This window comes from Nerophis ophidion, linkage group LG08 (assembly GCF_033978795.1).
Source record: "Nerophis ophidion isolate RoL-2023_Sa linkage group LG08, RoL_Noph_v1.0, whole genome shotgun sequence".
Lineage (NCBI taxonomy): Eukaryota > Metazoa > Chordata > Actinopteri > Syngnathiformes > Syngnathidae > Nerophis > Nerophis ophidion.
This window is the reverse complement of record NC_084618.1, coordinates 59070559-59087955: the sequence shown is the minus strand read 5'-3', so window position 1 is coordinate 59087955 and position 17397 is coordinate 59070559. Positions and strand designations below refer to the sequence as shown.

The window sequence follows — 17397 nt, the reverse complement described above, 5'->3', positions numbered from 1 at the left end:
GTATTGAACATTTAAAGGGAAATACTAAAACTAGTTCTGCCTTTAGGAAATTTTAAGTCATTTTTGTAGTTTTGGCTTGCCCCAAGTGTCTCTTCACATCATTGGAACGAAATTGTTAATTTTAACTATTAACTGAACCATAGCAGGTTTTGACTTTATTCCCACGGGAAACGTGGCATGTGCTCTGCATAATTTTGCCATTCCAGCTTTTAAGAACATTTAGAGTGGATTTGATTCATGAGTAGGCATACAACTAATTGTTAATATTTTTATTTGTTTATATGATGAAGCCCATTATTTAAATACATATTCATTCAAATTTTACTTTTTGACAAATCACTTTTGTAACCATGCTCTCTAGCACCGCTTTTATGATGATCAACACAAGCTTCCCACAATAAGTACACTCACAACCAATTGTTATGCAGCCATCTAATATAACGGAAGACAATTCTAGGTTAGCAAGGCTAATTTTAGTGCAAAGTGCAAGTTGGGAGGTTCAGGATGTGCTGCGGAGGTGGTTTTTGTTGTTGCTTAAAATGAATCCTGAGATAAAAACCCACTGTGGATAAGCTCTGTCTTCAGGCCTGATCCACTCAATACATACAGAGACAAAGCATGCACTTCATGTCTCAAGTGTTGACCTCATTTGTTTCAATTTCCATAAAAACAACAAATATGCTATTTAACCACGATGAGACCTGACTTTTTTGTAAAAACGTCTTGTTAGATGTCAAGAGTTCAGAAACAAGAAGGCAGATGCCTGTTGGCTGCCGTCTGACATAACAGGATCTGGACTGTTGCACTCGTGCACAGGTTGATTGTCCTCTACAGTGTCTATGTCGATGTGGGAGATTGTAGTCTCATACAGAGGCCTCCCCCTGGGGACCAAGTTCATACCGGTGAAGAGGGACAGTCTGCTGGCACATTGTTGCACGTCTAAAGACTCCATGCCTGGTGCGCTCTCTTCCTCAGCTGCCTCCATCTTAGCAGTTCTAACAGGATCAGGAGCCAGTTGTTGCTCGGTAAGAAGTTTCTTATTGTTTAGGAACTCCTGTGAGGAGACACTGTCTACATTGAACGACGATGGTGGGTGTGGGACATGATTGTGTGATGTATGGCTGCTGCTGGTTGGATCCAGTTTGGCAGCATTGTGAGCTCCACCCATCAAAGCGTTGAACTGCCGCAGGATCTGGTAGAAGCAGATAGAACAACGCTACTATCTCCTTCTGTTTAGTCAGTTGTCTCCATTTAAAGTCTCCAAAAGGCTCTTGTACCTTAGTAGCCTTGTTGGCTGCAGGTCCAGCAGGGCCTTCACTGAGCTGACAGAGCCGGCGTTGGGTAGCCCCAAAAATTTGCTCCAAGGACAGCAGGTCAGTGGTCATGAGGCAGGAGACCGCACACAGCACTCTCTGCAGAAAAAAGACAAACAAAATACAGTAATACCTCGGTTTTGGTTAGTAATCCGTTCCAAAAGGTCAGACAAAAACTTAACATGAAAACAGAAGCATCCATCCATCCATTTTCTACCTCTTGTCCCATTTGGGGTCACGGGGGGTGCTGGAGCCTATCTCAGCTGCATTCGGACGGAAGGTGGTGTACACCCTGGACAAGTCGCCACCTCATCGCAGGGCCAACACAGATAGACAACATTCACACTCACATTCAAACACTATTGACCATTTAGAAGCAATTTTCCCTTAAAAAATAATGTAAACAACACATCTTATAGAGAGTACAGTGGTACCTGAATTTAAGAGTATTTTATTTGAATTTGAATTTCCATCCATCCATTTTCTACCGCTTGTCCCTTTTGGGGTCGCAGGGGGTGCTGGAGCCAATCTCAGCTGTATTCGGGCTGAAGGCGGTGTACACCCTGGCCAAGTCGCCACCTCATCACAGGGCCAACACAGATAGACAACATTCACACTCACATTCAAATACTAACAACCATTTAGAAGCAATTTTCCCTTAAAAAATATTGTAGACAACACATCTAATAGAGAATACAGTAGTACCTGAATTTAAGAGTGTTTTATTTGAAATTGAATTTATTAATGGGAGACCCCTTGAGATGCGGCATCTCATTTTCAAGGGGGACCAGAGACATTTAAAATTAACACGATACAGTACACAGGACAAGTTACACAGCTAACAATTACAGACAATCATTGTACACCATGAATTGATTTAAGTGGACCCCGACTTAAAGTTGAAAAACTTATTTGGGTGTTACCATTTAGTGGTCAATTGTACGGAATATGTACTGAACTGTGCAATCTACTAATAAAAGTTTCAATCATTCAAAAAAGACAATTTTGCTCAGATACCTCTCCGCTTATACAAATCTCTCAGAATTTACAATATTTACAACAGAATAACATATAATGCAGTAAAATAAATACAGTAGTATTACATTAAATTCCAACCAAGGATAGGTTGATTGGCAACAATAAATTGGCCCTAGTGTGTGAATGTGAATGGTGTCTGTCTATCTGTGTTGGCGACTTGTCCAGGGTGAACCCCGCCTTCCGCCCGATTGTAGCTGAGATAGGCTCCCGCGCTCCCCGCCACCCCAAAGGGAATAAGCGGTAGAAAATGGACGGATGGATACAATAGAATAACATATAATGCAGTAAAATAAATTCAATAGTATTACATTAAATTCCAACCAAGGATAGGTTGATTGGCAACAATAAATTGGCCCAAATGTGTGAATGGGAGTGTGAAGGTAACGACTTATCCAGGGTGTACCCCGCCTTCCGCCCGAATGCAGCTGAGATAGGCTACAGCGACCCCAAAAGCGGTAGAAAATGGATGGATGGATGGACATACTACATACAGTGGCATTCCGTTTTAAGATAAACAAAAAGGACATTTTGAAGGGAACAATGGTTGATAAAGGCTTCAGAGAGACAGGCAAATGATTCCAGTCCAAGGGGGCTCTAAAAGAAAAGGACCTCCGGGCCAGCTGTTTACGCACAGTAGGGACAGTAAATGTAGGATAATGAGAATGTCTTAGAGGGTAGAATGATGTAAAGGGCACAAGAAAACATTTCAAATATGCTGGTAGATCAAAATAAATAAAAACCAGTGGTACAGTCTGTATGGACAACTTAAAATAAATCTACCCAGGGTGTTAAACACAACATTAAGAGGTTGAAGGTGTATATCATAGGTATTAAAATAAACAATGTCCGAATAATATTTGGTAAAATAAATTGAGATTATTTTCCTTCTGACTTGAAATGTAAACTAGTTTGATGATCTGTATAGTGGCATTAAGCAAGAGTATCTTCTCTTAATGATATAGTCAATATGTAATTTAAAGTTAAGTTCACAGTCGTAGGGCGGTATAGCTCAGTTGGTAGAGTGACCGTGCCAGCAATTTGAGGGTTGCAGGTTCGATTCCCGCTTCCGCCATCCTAGTCACTACCGTTGTGTCCTTGGGCAAGACACTTTACCCACGTGCTCCCAGTGCCACGCACACTGGTTTAAATGTAACGTAGATATTGGGTTTCACTTTGTAAAGCGCTTTGAGTCACTAGAGAAAAGCGCTATATAAATATAATTCAAAAATATAATTCAGACTTCTAGGTACTTCACAGCGGTCTCATTGGTCAATAGTTGGCGTAGCAAGTGTCCCAGTTTACCTAGCCAGAGCTTATAGCTATAAATGGACATAACTTTGTTTTCCAACCATTGGAAGCAAGCGAATCACCATTAGTGGCTTCTAATGCACCACAGCCTCTTCACATCATCATCAACAGACTGTGGAAAAGTTCTGCAACCTGGGTAACACAGTTACCAGCTACGAATCCCTGGATGCTAAGATGATGCAGCGCATTGGAAAGGCAAGCGCCACCTTCGGCAGACTAATAAAGACACTCTGGTAAGTCCACAACATAGTCTCACCACCAAGTGGTCCTGAGCTCACTCCTCTATTGTTGTGAGACATGGACCACCTACCACCCGCCCATCAAACTGCTCAAACATTTTTACCAGCGTTTTCTGCTGATGATCTGCAAAAGAGTGTCTAACCTGCAAATTCTGGAAAAGTGTGGCCTTGTTCATCAAGTGCCAACTGAGATGGACAGGACATATTGGAAGACAACAGGATTCTAAAGATGCTATTGTACGGACAGTTGGAGCAGCGGCACCGCAGTAAGGGGGAGACCTTTCAAGAGGTACAAAGACACTCTGAAGGCAGACCGTAAGAATTGCAACTTCACTGTGAACTCCTGGGAAGCAAAAGCCAAGGACAGAGTTATTTGGAGGCAGCAGTGTGCACAAGAAGAAAAAAAATAGAAACCAAGAGAGCAATTAACATTCAGTCCAAGAAGGTGAGAAGGAAACTAGAGTTCCACTTTGGGTTCCTTCTCTTGTGGCCGATTGTGTGCATCGCCAGTCTTCATTCTCACATGAGGGCCCATCTCGCTAAATGACTTGTTTGCCTACTCATCTGTGGCATCAACAGGGGATTCTATAGGGAGAAGCTGGAAGGAGATACTGTAGAAGTCCACTCTTTTAGGTAAAATATGTCCAATATTATTATATTACATCATACAACTATTATAATTCTTTGTAGTATATTCTATTGTATTGTTTTTCATTCAATACATCTTATCCAGAAGTTTGTTTTTCTTTTTAAAAGACATATCACACGTTAAAATTGTGCTCATTTGGGGAGTGGGTGGAGGGGGCAAGCATCAATTAAACTGATTTCAATTAATTTCAATGGGAGACGTTGTTTTGAAATACAAGTGTTTTGAGTTACAGAACCAATTAAGCCTTTAAATTGAGGTATGACTGTAATTATTGTTTTACATGCAGAAAACAATTATAAATACACATAGATGACAAATTAAAAAGAATACATTAATTTATTGTTGGAATGTCAGAATAAAAGAGTTATAGTTGAAAATCATAAGAAGCAATCACATACCTAAATACAAACATCCCAATGACACTGCACACTTGTATTCTTGGTGATTTGCATCAATTTAGTCACATGTCATTAAACAGTAAAAATGCATTTCTTTCAATATGCATCATAATAAAAACGGTAAAAGTAAAAAAATGGAAGATGTTGATAGTCCAACTCATACTGACTGGTATACACAAGCTATGGAGATGATATCAGTAGAAAAACTACATTTAGTTTAGATAATAATGAGTCATGTATTGGAATATGGGATCCATTATTTAAATTAGTTTTAACTATTAAACAAACCTAAAATAGGACTTATTGTATCTTTGTGGAAAATATTGGACACAATATGATGTCAAACTTATGAGATGCGATGCAAGTGTAAGTCACCGTGACAATATTGTTCATTTTTTTAAAATGTTTTTATTTTATTTTTTATAAATGGCTGTGGTGATAATTTAAAATACGGATTAATTTTGATACTGTTGTTGATTTATTTATTTTTTGGACTACTTTTGGATGGTTTTGTGTCATGTTTGTGTGTCCTCAATTGCTCTGTTGATTGCTATTCTGAATGTTGCTGGGCCAGGTTTGGTTTTGGAATTGTATTATTGGGGTATTATTTTGTATTATTTTGTTGGATTTATTATTAAAAAAATGTTTTTCAAAAGGATAAATGAACATTTAAAAAGACTACTACTTATATTGATATGACAATTATTGGGCAAAGACGGCAATGAGCAGAAAGAGGAAGGAAAGAAAATGCAGACACCACCTTTGTACTTACAGGTCTTTCTTGAATTAAAAAAATGTTGCTTACTTTCTCTATCAATGTGGCCCCCTGGTGACTTATTTTGCAGCTGTACTCATTGAAAAAAGCACTGAGAAGGAGTCTCCAAAGCGCGGGATTTTTTGTTTGGGCATTTGATTCCCAATTGTAAGCGGGCAAACTGACTAGTTTCTTATGTGCAATATATGACGTTAACCAAGACAATATACAACAACTAAAAAGGTACATCAAAAACTAAATATCACAAAAAGTGGAGTGTGCGAACAGCGAGGTACTTGGCAAGACAATGGTCCTTACCATCTTAACCGTGTTTGTGGAATCTTGCAGCTGGCTTGAGAGCAACTCCACCACAACCTCACAGTTAAGAGTGGAGCACCTGACAGTTAAACCAAAGACAGAAATGCAAATAAATAACTCATAGAGCTTAAACCAGAGTGGAACCTCTAATATCAAACACAAGCAGTTCAAAAGCGCTGGTCTAATATGTTGGAATTAAAAAATATAAAATAACATTTCCGTAGCTAATAGTCTTTACTGTACTGACTGTACAGACAATGTTCCAAACAGTATTTCACCATTCCTTACGTCATACTGGTGTAAAAATAAGTAAACAGCTGTTGATATGACAACAAGGTGAGGCATTAAATCTTTGCGTTACTCACGATTAATCAATTACATATTTAGTGCATTATGTCTATTAACTGCGATACTCTGTTTAATCTCTAATGTTACAATCTCTGTATGCCTGCCAGTTTCCTCGCCCTCTTTTTGTGCTTGACTGAGACAACAATGTGGCACAGAGAAAATATGTAACCAAGGCAAAAAAAGGAGGTCTCACTCTGTCACAAAACTGATGCTTGTGGCTTTAAAGTGGGTTTAGCGCGAATTATATCTAACAAATAGTGTAAAATATTAATACTAAACTTTAAGACACATTAAATGTTTGTTTATGTTTTGTATAAGTTTGAATGTTGTCTTGTTTTTAGCATAGACAATATTTTTTATTTTTTTGCAAACGCACATCTATTTACTTCATGAGCTATGGAGAAATAGCATCACTTCCAGGTGTGCTTTGACCCACTTCAAACTGACTTTATACTATTATAACACATCTGTGCATCAATATAGTGATATAATACACTGATATGTCGATTATATTTAAAATCAGAGCACGCTTGCATGGAGAAGAATGTTGTTTGAATCGCCCGTGCGTGTGTAATTAATCACTATAATTTTTTTTAACGCTAGACAGCAGCCATTAGGTTATTATCTAAAATAATTACAAAGGTGCAAGCACGCCTCGCTTTTTTTTTTTTTTTTTTTTGCTCTAATATCTTACACTTGTAAAAAAAATAAAAATACTTACCAAACTTTTAAACATGCCAACTTTTAATTTGAAGATTTATGCGACTTTGGGGACAAGTTTGTTCAGAAAATTAAGATCACACTGAATTACAAACTGCATGGCGAGGTTAGAGGTTCCACTTTAAGTTGAATATAATATATATTTGCACTGACTTTTTGACAAAGTGCTGGCTCTCCTCAGTGGATAGAAACACTCTGGATCCTTCAGTCAGCTTCCTAATGAGCGCCATCTCCTGGCCACAGTCCCCCAGCTGCAAGGCTTCCACCCTTTATAACCAGATATGCACAAAAGAGATCTTAGATGTTACTACATTTCGAAATAAACTCACCGTTCTGATAAGTCCCCACTGCTTTCTCTACTGGCTCCTGATTGGCTATCGGTGCACGCTGATTTACTGCCCCCGGAGGCTCGGGTACAGGTTGAAATGTCCTGGGATGAGTGGTGAGAGGACGTGTTGCCACTGTCAATTTCTTCCCATCCGCCTCCCACCTGGCCTGGACATCGCTTTGTCCCCCCTGTAGTAAACACACATAGGGAGTAAAATTTAATCTACCTAGCGACATGTTCTCATCACACCAGCAATGTCAGACCTTTTGGTTTGCAAGCAGACAGACTGTAGGCACATGCCGGCACAGCTACTTCTATTGGCGCTGAGGGTGCCACAACAGCCCGGTAGTGGTTGTCATGAAGCCGGATGCCCTGGTGTTCTATAGGTGGTAGGACAGCACTGGCCACCACCTCTGCAGCCTTTTGGATCTTATTCAGAAGGGAGTCAGCACCTGCTAAAAATAAAAGAAAGAAATTGACACCATGATAAAAACAAAGAAAAGAGAATATGTGTACAGAATGTGACACTCATGTTCCTTTCTTACCTGGATTGTAACCAAAGCCCTGCATTGCTGACCTGTGTGTGGCCGCCGATCCCATACCTGGAATGAGAGCGACAATGATGCACATGGATATGAAGCTGCTATATTTTTTTCGTAGTTGTATTCACTCCACAAAATGGCAGTTTTCAAAGTATCATGGCTGTCCAAATCACCCACACTTGTTCCATTCGTTTGTGCTGCAAAGAGTTTTGATCTAACTGCAACTTAATTATAGTGTTTAAGTTATTTACGTTTCAATATTCATAACCAGACCCCCCACCTTGTCAAAACCTCCCTATACCAATCCCTGTTGTTTGTGCTGCAAAATGTTTTAAGTTAACGTTCAGAGGTTTTATATTATTAACGTGTAATTAACAAGTTAATCATAACTTGAACCCGCCAACTATGTAAAAAACTCTCCAAACTTTCCCATGCGTTTGTGCTGCAAAGATTTTAGTCCAACTATTATAGTTTTTAGGTTCTTAACGTTTTATGGATCTGGTTAGGAATCACACCATGTTAATAACTTGAAAACTCGAATAGTTCGACCAAACATTTTTGCAGGACAAACAAGCACATACAAAACATAGTTTGGGGAGAGAGTCAACATAGTTAGATTAATGACAAGTTAAATACATATTAATACCAAAAAAAAACATTAATAACTTCTGCAATGACACAAACTGAGATGTTGTAGCACAAACAAGCACAAACAATTGGGATTGGTGTGGGAAGAATTTGACAAGGTGTGGGCTGGTTATGAATATTGAAACGTTAATAACTTAAAAACAAATACATGATCTGAACCAAAATTGATACCAAGCAACTCCTCGAAGCATCAAACCGGTTTATATGTGGTTGTAGTATGTATATAGTATATATTTTCTCAATCTGTTTTGCACACTCTTGGAGTCAACTTGTGCAAAGTCATGTACATAGTGTCATGTACATAGTGTATATACCTTATAAACTTTCATACTTTTTTTTGTATATATCGTTTTTCAAATCACCTGACATGTATACTGTACATATGTCGATAATTTATCAATTTTTTTTACCGTAATGTTTTATATACATGTTACAAGTTATATATCTTTTGTTACTGAATGTATCAAATGTGATGAATATTTAATGGACCAAAATGGCTTTTTGTGCCATCCACTTTCCTTTTTAAAGCATTAAATGGATTAAAATATTTAAGATGTCAATAAACTTCTCAATCAATCAATCAATAATAGTTAGAAAAAAAAATGCAGCACAAACTATCCCATACAAAACACAAACGAATGGAAAATGTTTGGGTGTTATGGACAAGAATAACTTAAAAGGCACAAACAAACATGTTTGCAGCACAAAGCATTGGGACATGTTTGGGGAGGCAAATTCACACAAGTTATTGACCAGCATCCTGCAGCTGTTTCCACAGTACCTCTGCATGCACTTTAAAATACTGGTAGCACCCAATCAGTTGTTGGTGTGAAACTCATGTGTGTTTCACTAGCTGTACTGTTGTTTACAATAGACACATTTTCAATGAGGCAAAGTTATCAGCCTTTTGCCCTTTTCCTGTGTAATTTCCATTATGTTAGTAATTGTACATGACAATATGCATCATAATTCACTGTGACTATAATACAATTATTTTCTATTGCTCACCCATTGTGGGAGTTGATATGTTGAGCGGGAAGACTCCACTTTTGATGGAAATTGTATCTGTGAAAAGCAGCCGTGCAACTTCCTACACACAAGAAAATGTTTTTATTTTGTCTACTTTGCCTGTTTAACATCTTGGTATTATTAACCGTTTTCTTGCCTGTGCTGTCTTTCTCACTTTCTGATACAAAGCCAGGCCATGGATAGGATCGGGAGGGCCACTGTAAACTTTAACCCAAGACAAACTGTGAATGATCAGGAGCAGATGACAAAATGGGAGGAGAACAAATTCATGTCCTACCTGATGCTTGCTGAATGAAGGTGGAGTTCCTCCTGAGTTCAGTGAGGAAATGTTTTGAGCCATGGCCGCACAGATGTACGAAGATCTTGAGCACCTGAAACACAAAAAACTATGATCGAATCTATTAGAATACATGGTGGACAACTTATAGGCCTACTGAAATGAGATTTTCTTATTTAAACGGGGATAGCAGGTCCATTCTATGTGTCATACTTGATCATTTCGCGATATTGCCATATTTTTGCTGAAAGGATTTAGTAGAGAACATCCACGATAAAGTTTGCAACTGGAGAAAAGCCTTGCCTCTACCGGAAGTTGCAGACGATGACGTTACATGTTGATGGCTCCTCACATATTCACATTGTTTTTAATGGGAGCCTCCACAAAAAGTGCTATTCGGACCGAGAAAACGACAATTTCCCCATTAATTTGAGCGAGGATGAAAGATTTGTGTTTGATGATATTGATAGCGACGGACTAGAAAATAATAAAAAAATAAAAAACCAAAGTAACAAAAAAAAAACGCGATTGCATTGAGACGGATTCTGATGTTTTTAGAGACATTTACTAGGATGATTCTGGGAAATCCCTTATCTTTCTATTGTGTTGCTAGTGTTTTATTGAGTTTAACAGTACCTGATAGTCGGAAGTGTATGCCCACGGGTGTGTTGACGCAAATGTCTCAGGGGAGTGGACGGCAGCTGTACGGACGGCACAAGCTCAGCTAATATCCGGTAAGTGGAGACTTTTTAACCACAATTTTCTCACCGTAACCTGCTGGTTGACATTCGGACGGGATCCATGTTCGCTTGACCGCGCTCTGATCCATAGTAAAGTTTCAGCTCCGGGAATTTTAAACAAGGAATCACCGTGTGTTTGTGTGGCTAAAGCCTAAAGCTTCCCAACTCCATCTTTCTACTGTGACTTTTCCAATATTAATTGAACAAATTGCAAAAGATTCAGCAACACAGATCTCAAAATACTGTATAATTATGCCGGTAAAGCAGACGACTTTTAGCTGTGTGTGTGCGCAGCACTCATACTTCCTAAAAACCCGTGACGTCACGCGTACACGTCATCATTACACAACGTTTTCAAGAAAAAAAGTCCCGAGAAATTTAAAATGGCAATTCAGTAAACTAAAAAGGCTGTATCATTGATATATAAACTATCAGACTGCGTGGTGGGTTTCAGTAGGCCTTTAAGCGCTGACTCACTTTGAGTTTGACATGGCAGGACTCGACTTGCAGCCTCTCCAGAAGGTACTCCAGCAAGCACTGATCACTAGCTGAAGACTCATGGGAGATTTCTACCAAAGTGTTAAGAAAAAGGTGCAGTGGAGCACATTTCCAGTACTGTATTTGCAGTGTCCAACCAAATGCCAAAGGATACTTCCAATCTCTTGGAAAAGGTACCCAGGGCAGGGGCTCTCATCATCTGCTGTAGCCTTCATCAGAGTCGGGAGCTTTAAATTAGGAAGAGACAAGATCTGTCACAAATATCCATCCATCCGTTTTTCTACCGCTTATTCCCTTTGGGGTCGCTGGTGCCTATCTCAGCTACAATCGGGCGGAAGGCGGCGTACACCCTGGACAAGTCGCTATATACACACAGTCTCAACTAAACATGGTCGAGGTCATTCCTCATTAATACATTTATCATAACAGCGTTTTTAGTTTGGTCTGACACTTTGACACGAACAAGGGTAATATTAACTAAGACAGTAAGACATTTTTTTCCAATTTTAAGCATTCTGACAGTGTCAGCTAGCGTGCTATGTTGCTATCAACTCAGCTTCAATAAGAAGCATTAAGCCATAGGAGTCATTTAGCTCATGAGTTATTAAATAACTAATAACCAGTATAACTACAACTTACTTTTTGGAGGAAAGCAAACCGCTCCATAAATGTAGCCATGATCTAGCAATCCGAGCTGCCTGTTCCTCATCTTTCAGTGGAGTCGGACGGCGGGGCTTGATGTGACAGATAGCCAATCACAACCCGCGGAGTGACCAATGACAAACAATTCCATTGGCTTTTCAACACAGGTAAAACAACCAATCACTCAACGTAAACGTTGTGTCGTCACTTGACTGGCAAGTCTACCAGCGAATCATGTTGCTCCATATTGTGTAGCGTAACACAATGGCGCTGACCATAGAGCACAAAATGTTGTCTTTCTAACTCCTGATTTATTCACTTTTCCACATTTTCAGAAAGGTTCCTGACACATTAAAACATCGAGGAGCTGCATTTAGTTGAATTTTTTGCCAGGATCATGTCTGGGTCAAATGTTTGGAATCGCACCCGGGAGAAATTAAGACGTTTTCCCGAAGTGTTTGCACAATGTTCGGAAGAGGTAAGCATGGAAAAATCTAGTGATTGTCATAATCAGTTAAATCAATTTTATAGGTCATGAATGTTCTGCTCCCTAGTGTGTGAATGTTGTATTTCTATCTGTGTTGGCCCTGCGATGGGGTGGCGACTTGTCCAGGATGTACCCCGCCTTCCGCCCGATTGTAGCTGAGATAGGCACCAGCGCCTCCCGTGACCCAAAAGGGAATAAGCGGTAGAAATTGGATGGATGGATGGATGAATATTCTGCTTACTTGGACATAGTATTGGAGAAACACAGTCAAATGCAACGCAATCAAATCTAGATCCATATTAAAACATCCATCCATTTTCTACCGCTTATTCCCTTTGGGGTCGCTGGTGACTATCTCAGCTACAATCGGGCGGAAGGCGGCGTACACCCTGGACAAGTCGCTCCCTCATCGCAGGGCCAACACAGATAGACAACATTCACACTCACAATCTTCTTATAATAAGGTAAATAGTTGACACTGTCAAAAGAGGTAGTCGGTTTACTGCATTTTTATTATTGTGCTGACAGTGGCATAGAACTGCATGATATATTTAGAATGTTTAGATTCCACCAGTGGCGGGCCTGCATTTCCCACCTAGGCCTTCAGTGATGCCCGAATTCAACGATTACCTCTCAAAATGTTACCATGAATTGATTAACATGGACCCCGACTTAAACAAGTTGAAGAACTTATTCGGGTGTTACCATTTAGTGGTCAATTGTACGGAATATGTACTGAACTGTGCAGTCTACTAATAAAAGTTTTACTCGATCAATCAATCAATCAAAAAACCACATACAGAAACACATCTACGCACTACTGCGCATTGAATCACCTCAACAGTGCACAAAAAGGGTTATTTTCTGGCGCATTCAAAGGTCAATAAACCCGCATCAACAATTAGAACATCTTAGGTGGTAGTGTCAAAATTAAAATTGCAAAAAAACATCAAACATGAAAATATATAGAAATTAAATATTTGAACTCACAATTCGTAGCACCCATTCGACGCCGTATTGCCCCTGGCAGTCGGTTGATTCGAGTGGAAATGGCTGGCATTTCCCCATTTCATCGCCGACATCGTCTCACAAGATGTCGTTTCTCTTTAAATATCCTCCTTGAAAATGGCCTTGCAAATATATATCTGCCACCTAATCAACTTTTTGTTCTCCTTCTGTGTGGGTCAACACTTCCCACTTCCTGCTAAATTGCAACTTGTGAATGGATACTTACTTTGGAATGACAAGTGAGTATCCAGTCACAGTCTCGTTAACATCAGGCTACCTAGATAGGCTACTGTCAACAACTTGTGATCTGATTGGCTATCGCAACTGTCTCTCAACTCTGTGTTCTCAAATTCATTCCCTAAAGGTCCCAGTGAGGACATGTAAATGACATTTTCAACCTTAGGCCAGCTAGAAGGCCTTACTGACAACAACTTGTGATTTGATTGGCTATCGCAATTATCTATCAACTGTATGTGCCCGTTCACTTAAAGTGCATACAGTGCATTGTTGACTCTGAAGGCAGATTTCGTACAGCATGGCAACATAAGCTAATTCTGATTGGATACAAACTCTAACCTAAAAACAACAGCACTGGAAGGAGCATAATATGACATGAAGAGAATAATTTTAGATATTTTGGGAAAATAAAAAAAAACTGACTTTTATCTTATGATCATGATTTCTGGTTATATTAAGCCAGCAGAGAAGGCCTTGCTGGCCCTGACGGCCCACCGCTGGATTTCACTAATACATTTGTGGTACCATGCATTTGTACCTTAGGCAACTGCTTATGGCAAATGTGTGGCAGCTACTACAACAAGCAAACAAGAACTGAGGAAGGATCTTTGTGCTAAAGAATTTGCAGCATTGAGAACATGCTTTGCAAATGCGGTATGTGCCAAATGCATATTGTTATTGCTGGGTGGAAAAAATTATGACGCTTTGTTTTGTTACAGGCCAAGAAAACTGTGAAATGAATGGGGAGAAACAAACAAACATGGGAAGTCAAGATGTTAAATGAACAATGCTGCAAGATCACAACTTTGACTGTGAATGAACTTTACATGTAGCCTTTATTAACATGAAATTGCACATAGAAAACAATGTCAATAGAAACGTAGTAAGAAAATACATCTGTACAAAGACAAAGCATGTGCTGACAAAATGATCTGCATCACATTCTGATTACACAGACTTTGTTTATATCTAAGTATTACAATTCCACAGCAAGAAAAAAAAATGCTGCAATGTGCGATATTACCTGAAAGCTCCAGCATTATGTTGAATTGAGACACATAAAGACAAAAAAACCAACAAAACCCGTGTAAGGAGCATTATTCCACATTTACAGTACACCTTACACCTTACCTTAATGGAGGAAAAACAAGTGAGCAGAGGACACAATGCAGAAAGTAAATTAAAAAAAAAGGTGAAGACGTTTAAGTGACTCATGATATTCATTAGGTATTCACACTTAATAGAATGTATCTGCATTTATTTATGTACATTTTAACAATCTAATAATCTCTTCAATTGTCCAACACATGACAAAAATAAGTTAATATGTACAAACTCTGTTTTTTTCAAAAGCATTTTGGTCAATATTTCAAAATCTTGATTTAACCATTGTCCAACAATAGTATTGGGATTTCTTTGTAACAAATGTGAAGGCAGTAGCGAAGATAAGGCAACAAAGTCTCCACGATTTATTTGGAGGGTGTACAGGTAGAAGTGTAAAAGAGAATATGTGTTATTTCATCTCCTTATCCTCAGCGGTCTGCTTAATCTGCCGTGAGTGCATCATGGCCCCAGCGAGCAGCTTCTCCTCCAGGGCTACATGCAGGTCGCTGCCCCCTAAGTCCAGCAGGGGCTCCAGCCCTTGCACTGCCCTGGGCACCTCGGGCATCTTCAGACCCTCCACGGCCCTGCGCCTCCGCTTTAAATCCATCTCTCCCTCGTCCCTCGCTCTCTCGTGGGAGCCCTTAGGGTGAGCCTGGGCTTTGACGGCCCCTTCTTCGGCACCCTCTCTGGGGTCCGCCTGAGCAGCAACGTTCTCTTTGAGGTCTCGTCCTCCTTTCTTCAAAGCTTCGCTGTCTTCTCTCTGAGCCTCCTGTGCAGCGTTTTGGACTTCCAGGTCTCGCTCCAGTAGGGCTAACCTCTCCTGCGCCTTCTTTTTTTCCCTCTCAACTATTTCATTGTCTGCTTTCTTAATCTCCTGCTGGCGTCTCTCATTGGCAGCTTTTTCCTGTGCTAATACCTCTTTTAGTGCCTTCTCTTCCTCCATTTTTTCTCTCTTCTCCCTTTCCTGTCGTTCCTTTTCCACCCGGGCCTGTACCTCATTCTTTATCTTTTCTCTCTCAAGTCTCTCTTGCTCTGCGGCCAACTTTTTCTGTGCTTCTCTCTCCTGGTGTTCTTTTTCTAATCTTTCTTCTTTCTTGTTTTCCAACTCCTGTTCTCTGGCCAACTTTACCTTCAGCTCCCTATCAAGTTGTTCTTGTTCCATTCTAACCCGGACCTCATTGTCCTTCTCTCTTAGTTTCATGTTCCCTTTTTCCTCATCCATCTTGTGCTCCTCATCTTTAAGATGGGCTACTTTTTCATTTTGGTCTACAGGCTGATGGCCCTCAGGCATGTTCCTCATTAAGGGCACTCCTCTCGCCCCAAGCTCACTCTGCTGATGGGACTCAGCTTGGGGTGCATCTGGGTTGTTTTCTTTGTAAGCTGCTGGAACATTTAATATTGCTACCTCTGCTCCCTTGTTCTCAGCCTGACCTGCATTCTGGACCACAAGATGAGGGTCGGCGACAACAGCTTGCTGAGCCTCAGCTCCTGCTGCATCCTTGAGGTTTGCGGCCAGCTCCGACTCTCTGGGCTTTACCGCTCCTCCTTCTGCCTCCTCCTCGTGTTCCTGGAGGCCTTTCTCCGGTTCACCTTTAAGAGCATTTGTTGAATAAATGTCTTGTTGCACAAGTTTAGAATCTTAAGTACAAATTATGGATAAAAGTACCGGGACACCTGTTAACAAGGGTTGCAACAATTGACCAGTTTAACTTTTAACCTTGATTAAAAATGTCACGGTTGTTTATTTTAAAAAATTCAACGACACCAAGTGTTTCAGTCTTTCTCACTCGCTGTAAACAAACATAATGCTGGCACGTTATCTTCGGCACAACCTGCACGAAACGAAAACAAAGTTGCACCAGCGGTGCATGTGCTAATACACACCTTTTGACAAGACACTTTAGTATTCTACGTTAGCTTAAAAATGGCAGCAGGCAAAGCAATTAATAGTTTCCGCCCTTCAAAAAGGTTGAAATCGGCAGCAAGGGGACACTTTGGGTTTCTCAAAAACAACCAAAGAGTCATTGAAGAAGACGACACACCCATTTACAAAACCACACCCATTTACAAAACCAAACCTGCCAAAAGAAGGTTAACTAAAACGGTTCAATACATTCAATATGGTGCAGCTTTACACGTGAAAGTAAAGGTAGTACATACTGTACTAACTGAATATGTTAGTAGAGAGTTATTTAAAGAAGAACTGAGTTGGTATGGAGTTGAATATAACGGTGTCACATGCAATCAGTAGCTTAGCATTGAGTCAATATAGTGTAAACAAGTAGCAAAAGGTACTTCTGTCATTTAGCGACCATTCAACATTAGAGATGGCTTCTTCCTGTCTGTGTTAAATAAACTATAGGCATTTTAAGTTAATAAAGCAAGTTTTAAACACTAACATATCAGGAGCTTGTAAAATACTATACCATGGGCTCTAATTATGTGCATTTTAGTTAACACATTGATTATGAAAACAATCAATATTCACAAATGACAGTTGATGGCAATAACATTTGAGTTTATAATTCCTATTTTAATTTAATTACTTTACAATTATTAATCAATAAATATATTTATTGTACTTTTTGTTTGTATTGAATATTTTTTTACTGGTGTTTGCTTACGGTCAGTCCGACAGTAATAAATACCACCGCCAAATCTCTAAGCAATGTGATTTCTTGAATTATTTTGTTGTAAAAATAATCAATGTAAAATAATCGACATATGATTATTACTCAGACGGTGATCGGACAGTCAAAATATGTAATCGTT

The 17397-nt window shown here is 39.6% G+C and overlaps 3 protein-coding genes across 9 annotated transcripts in view; 1 reads left to right on the top strand and 2 right to left on the bottom strand.

Moving 5' to 3' along the window:
* Positions 1–254: 254 nt before the first annotated feature.
* tepsin (TEPSIN adaptor related protein complex 4 accessory protein) lies at positions 255–11924 on the bottom strand. 3 transcript variants are annotated; one of them, XM_061909121.1, is made up of 13 exons: positions 11787–11924; positions 11302–11374; positions 11127–11218; positions 9910–10003; positions 9769–9836; positions 9612–9693; positions 7959–8015; positions 7677–7868; positions 7415–7601; positions 7239–7352; positions 6018–6096; positions 1278–1412; positions 255–1192 (listed from the first exon to the last, which is right to left on the bottom strand). In XM_061909121.1, the coding sequence occupies exons 1-13, from the start codon at positions 11823–11825 to the stop codon at positions 734–736; spliced, it is 1671 nt and encodes a 556-aa protein (XP_061765105.1). In that variant the 5' UTR covers positions 11826–11924; the 3' UTR covers positions 255–733. The 3 variants fall into 3 exon arrangements, with proteins under 3 accessions (XP_061765105.1, XP_061765107.1, XP_061765106.1); XM_061909123.1 differs by lacking the exons at positions 11127–11218; positions 11302–11374 and having other exon boundaries at positions 11787–11903; XM_061909122.1 differs by lacking the exons at positions 11127–11218; positions 11302–11374 and having other exon boundaries at positions 9910–10018; positions 11787–11890.
* A 93-nt stretch (positions 11925–12017) lies between these two features.
* On the top strand, positions 12018–14603 carry ndufaf8 (NADH:ubiquinone oxidoreductase complex assembly factor 8). Its single transcript, XM_061909129.1, has 3 exons — positions 12018–12267; positions 14065–14175; positions 14241–14603. Exons 1-3 carry the CDS (start codon positions 12187–12189, stop codon positions 14259–14261), a joined length of 213 nt encoding a protein of 70 aa, XP_061765113.1. The 5' UTR covers positions 12018–12186; the 3' UTR covers positions 14262–14603.
* Positions 14339–17397, bottom strand: part of slc38a10 (solute carrier family 38 member 10) — a 44028-nt gene continuing 40969 nt past the window's right edge. For all 5 annotated transcript variants that reach the window (XM_061909113.1, XM_061909116.1, XM_061909117.1 and 2 more), the window contains one exon: positions 14339–16215. In XM_061909113.1, the coding sequence (XP_061765097.1) occupies positions 15035–16215 (1181 nt within the window). In that variant the 3' untranslated portion in view covers positions 14339–15034. The remainder of the gene's footprint in view (positions 16216–17397) is intronic.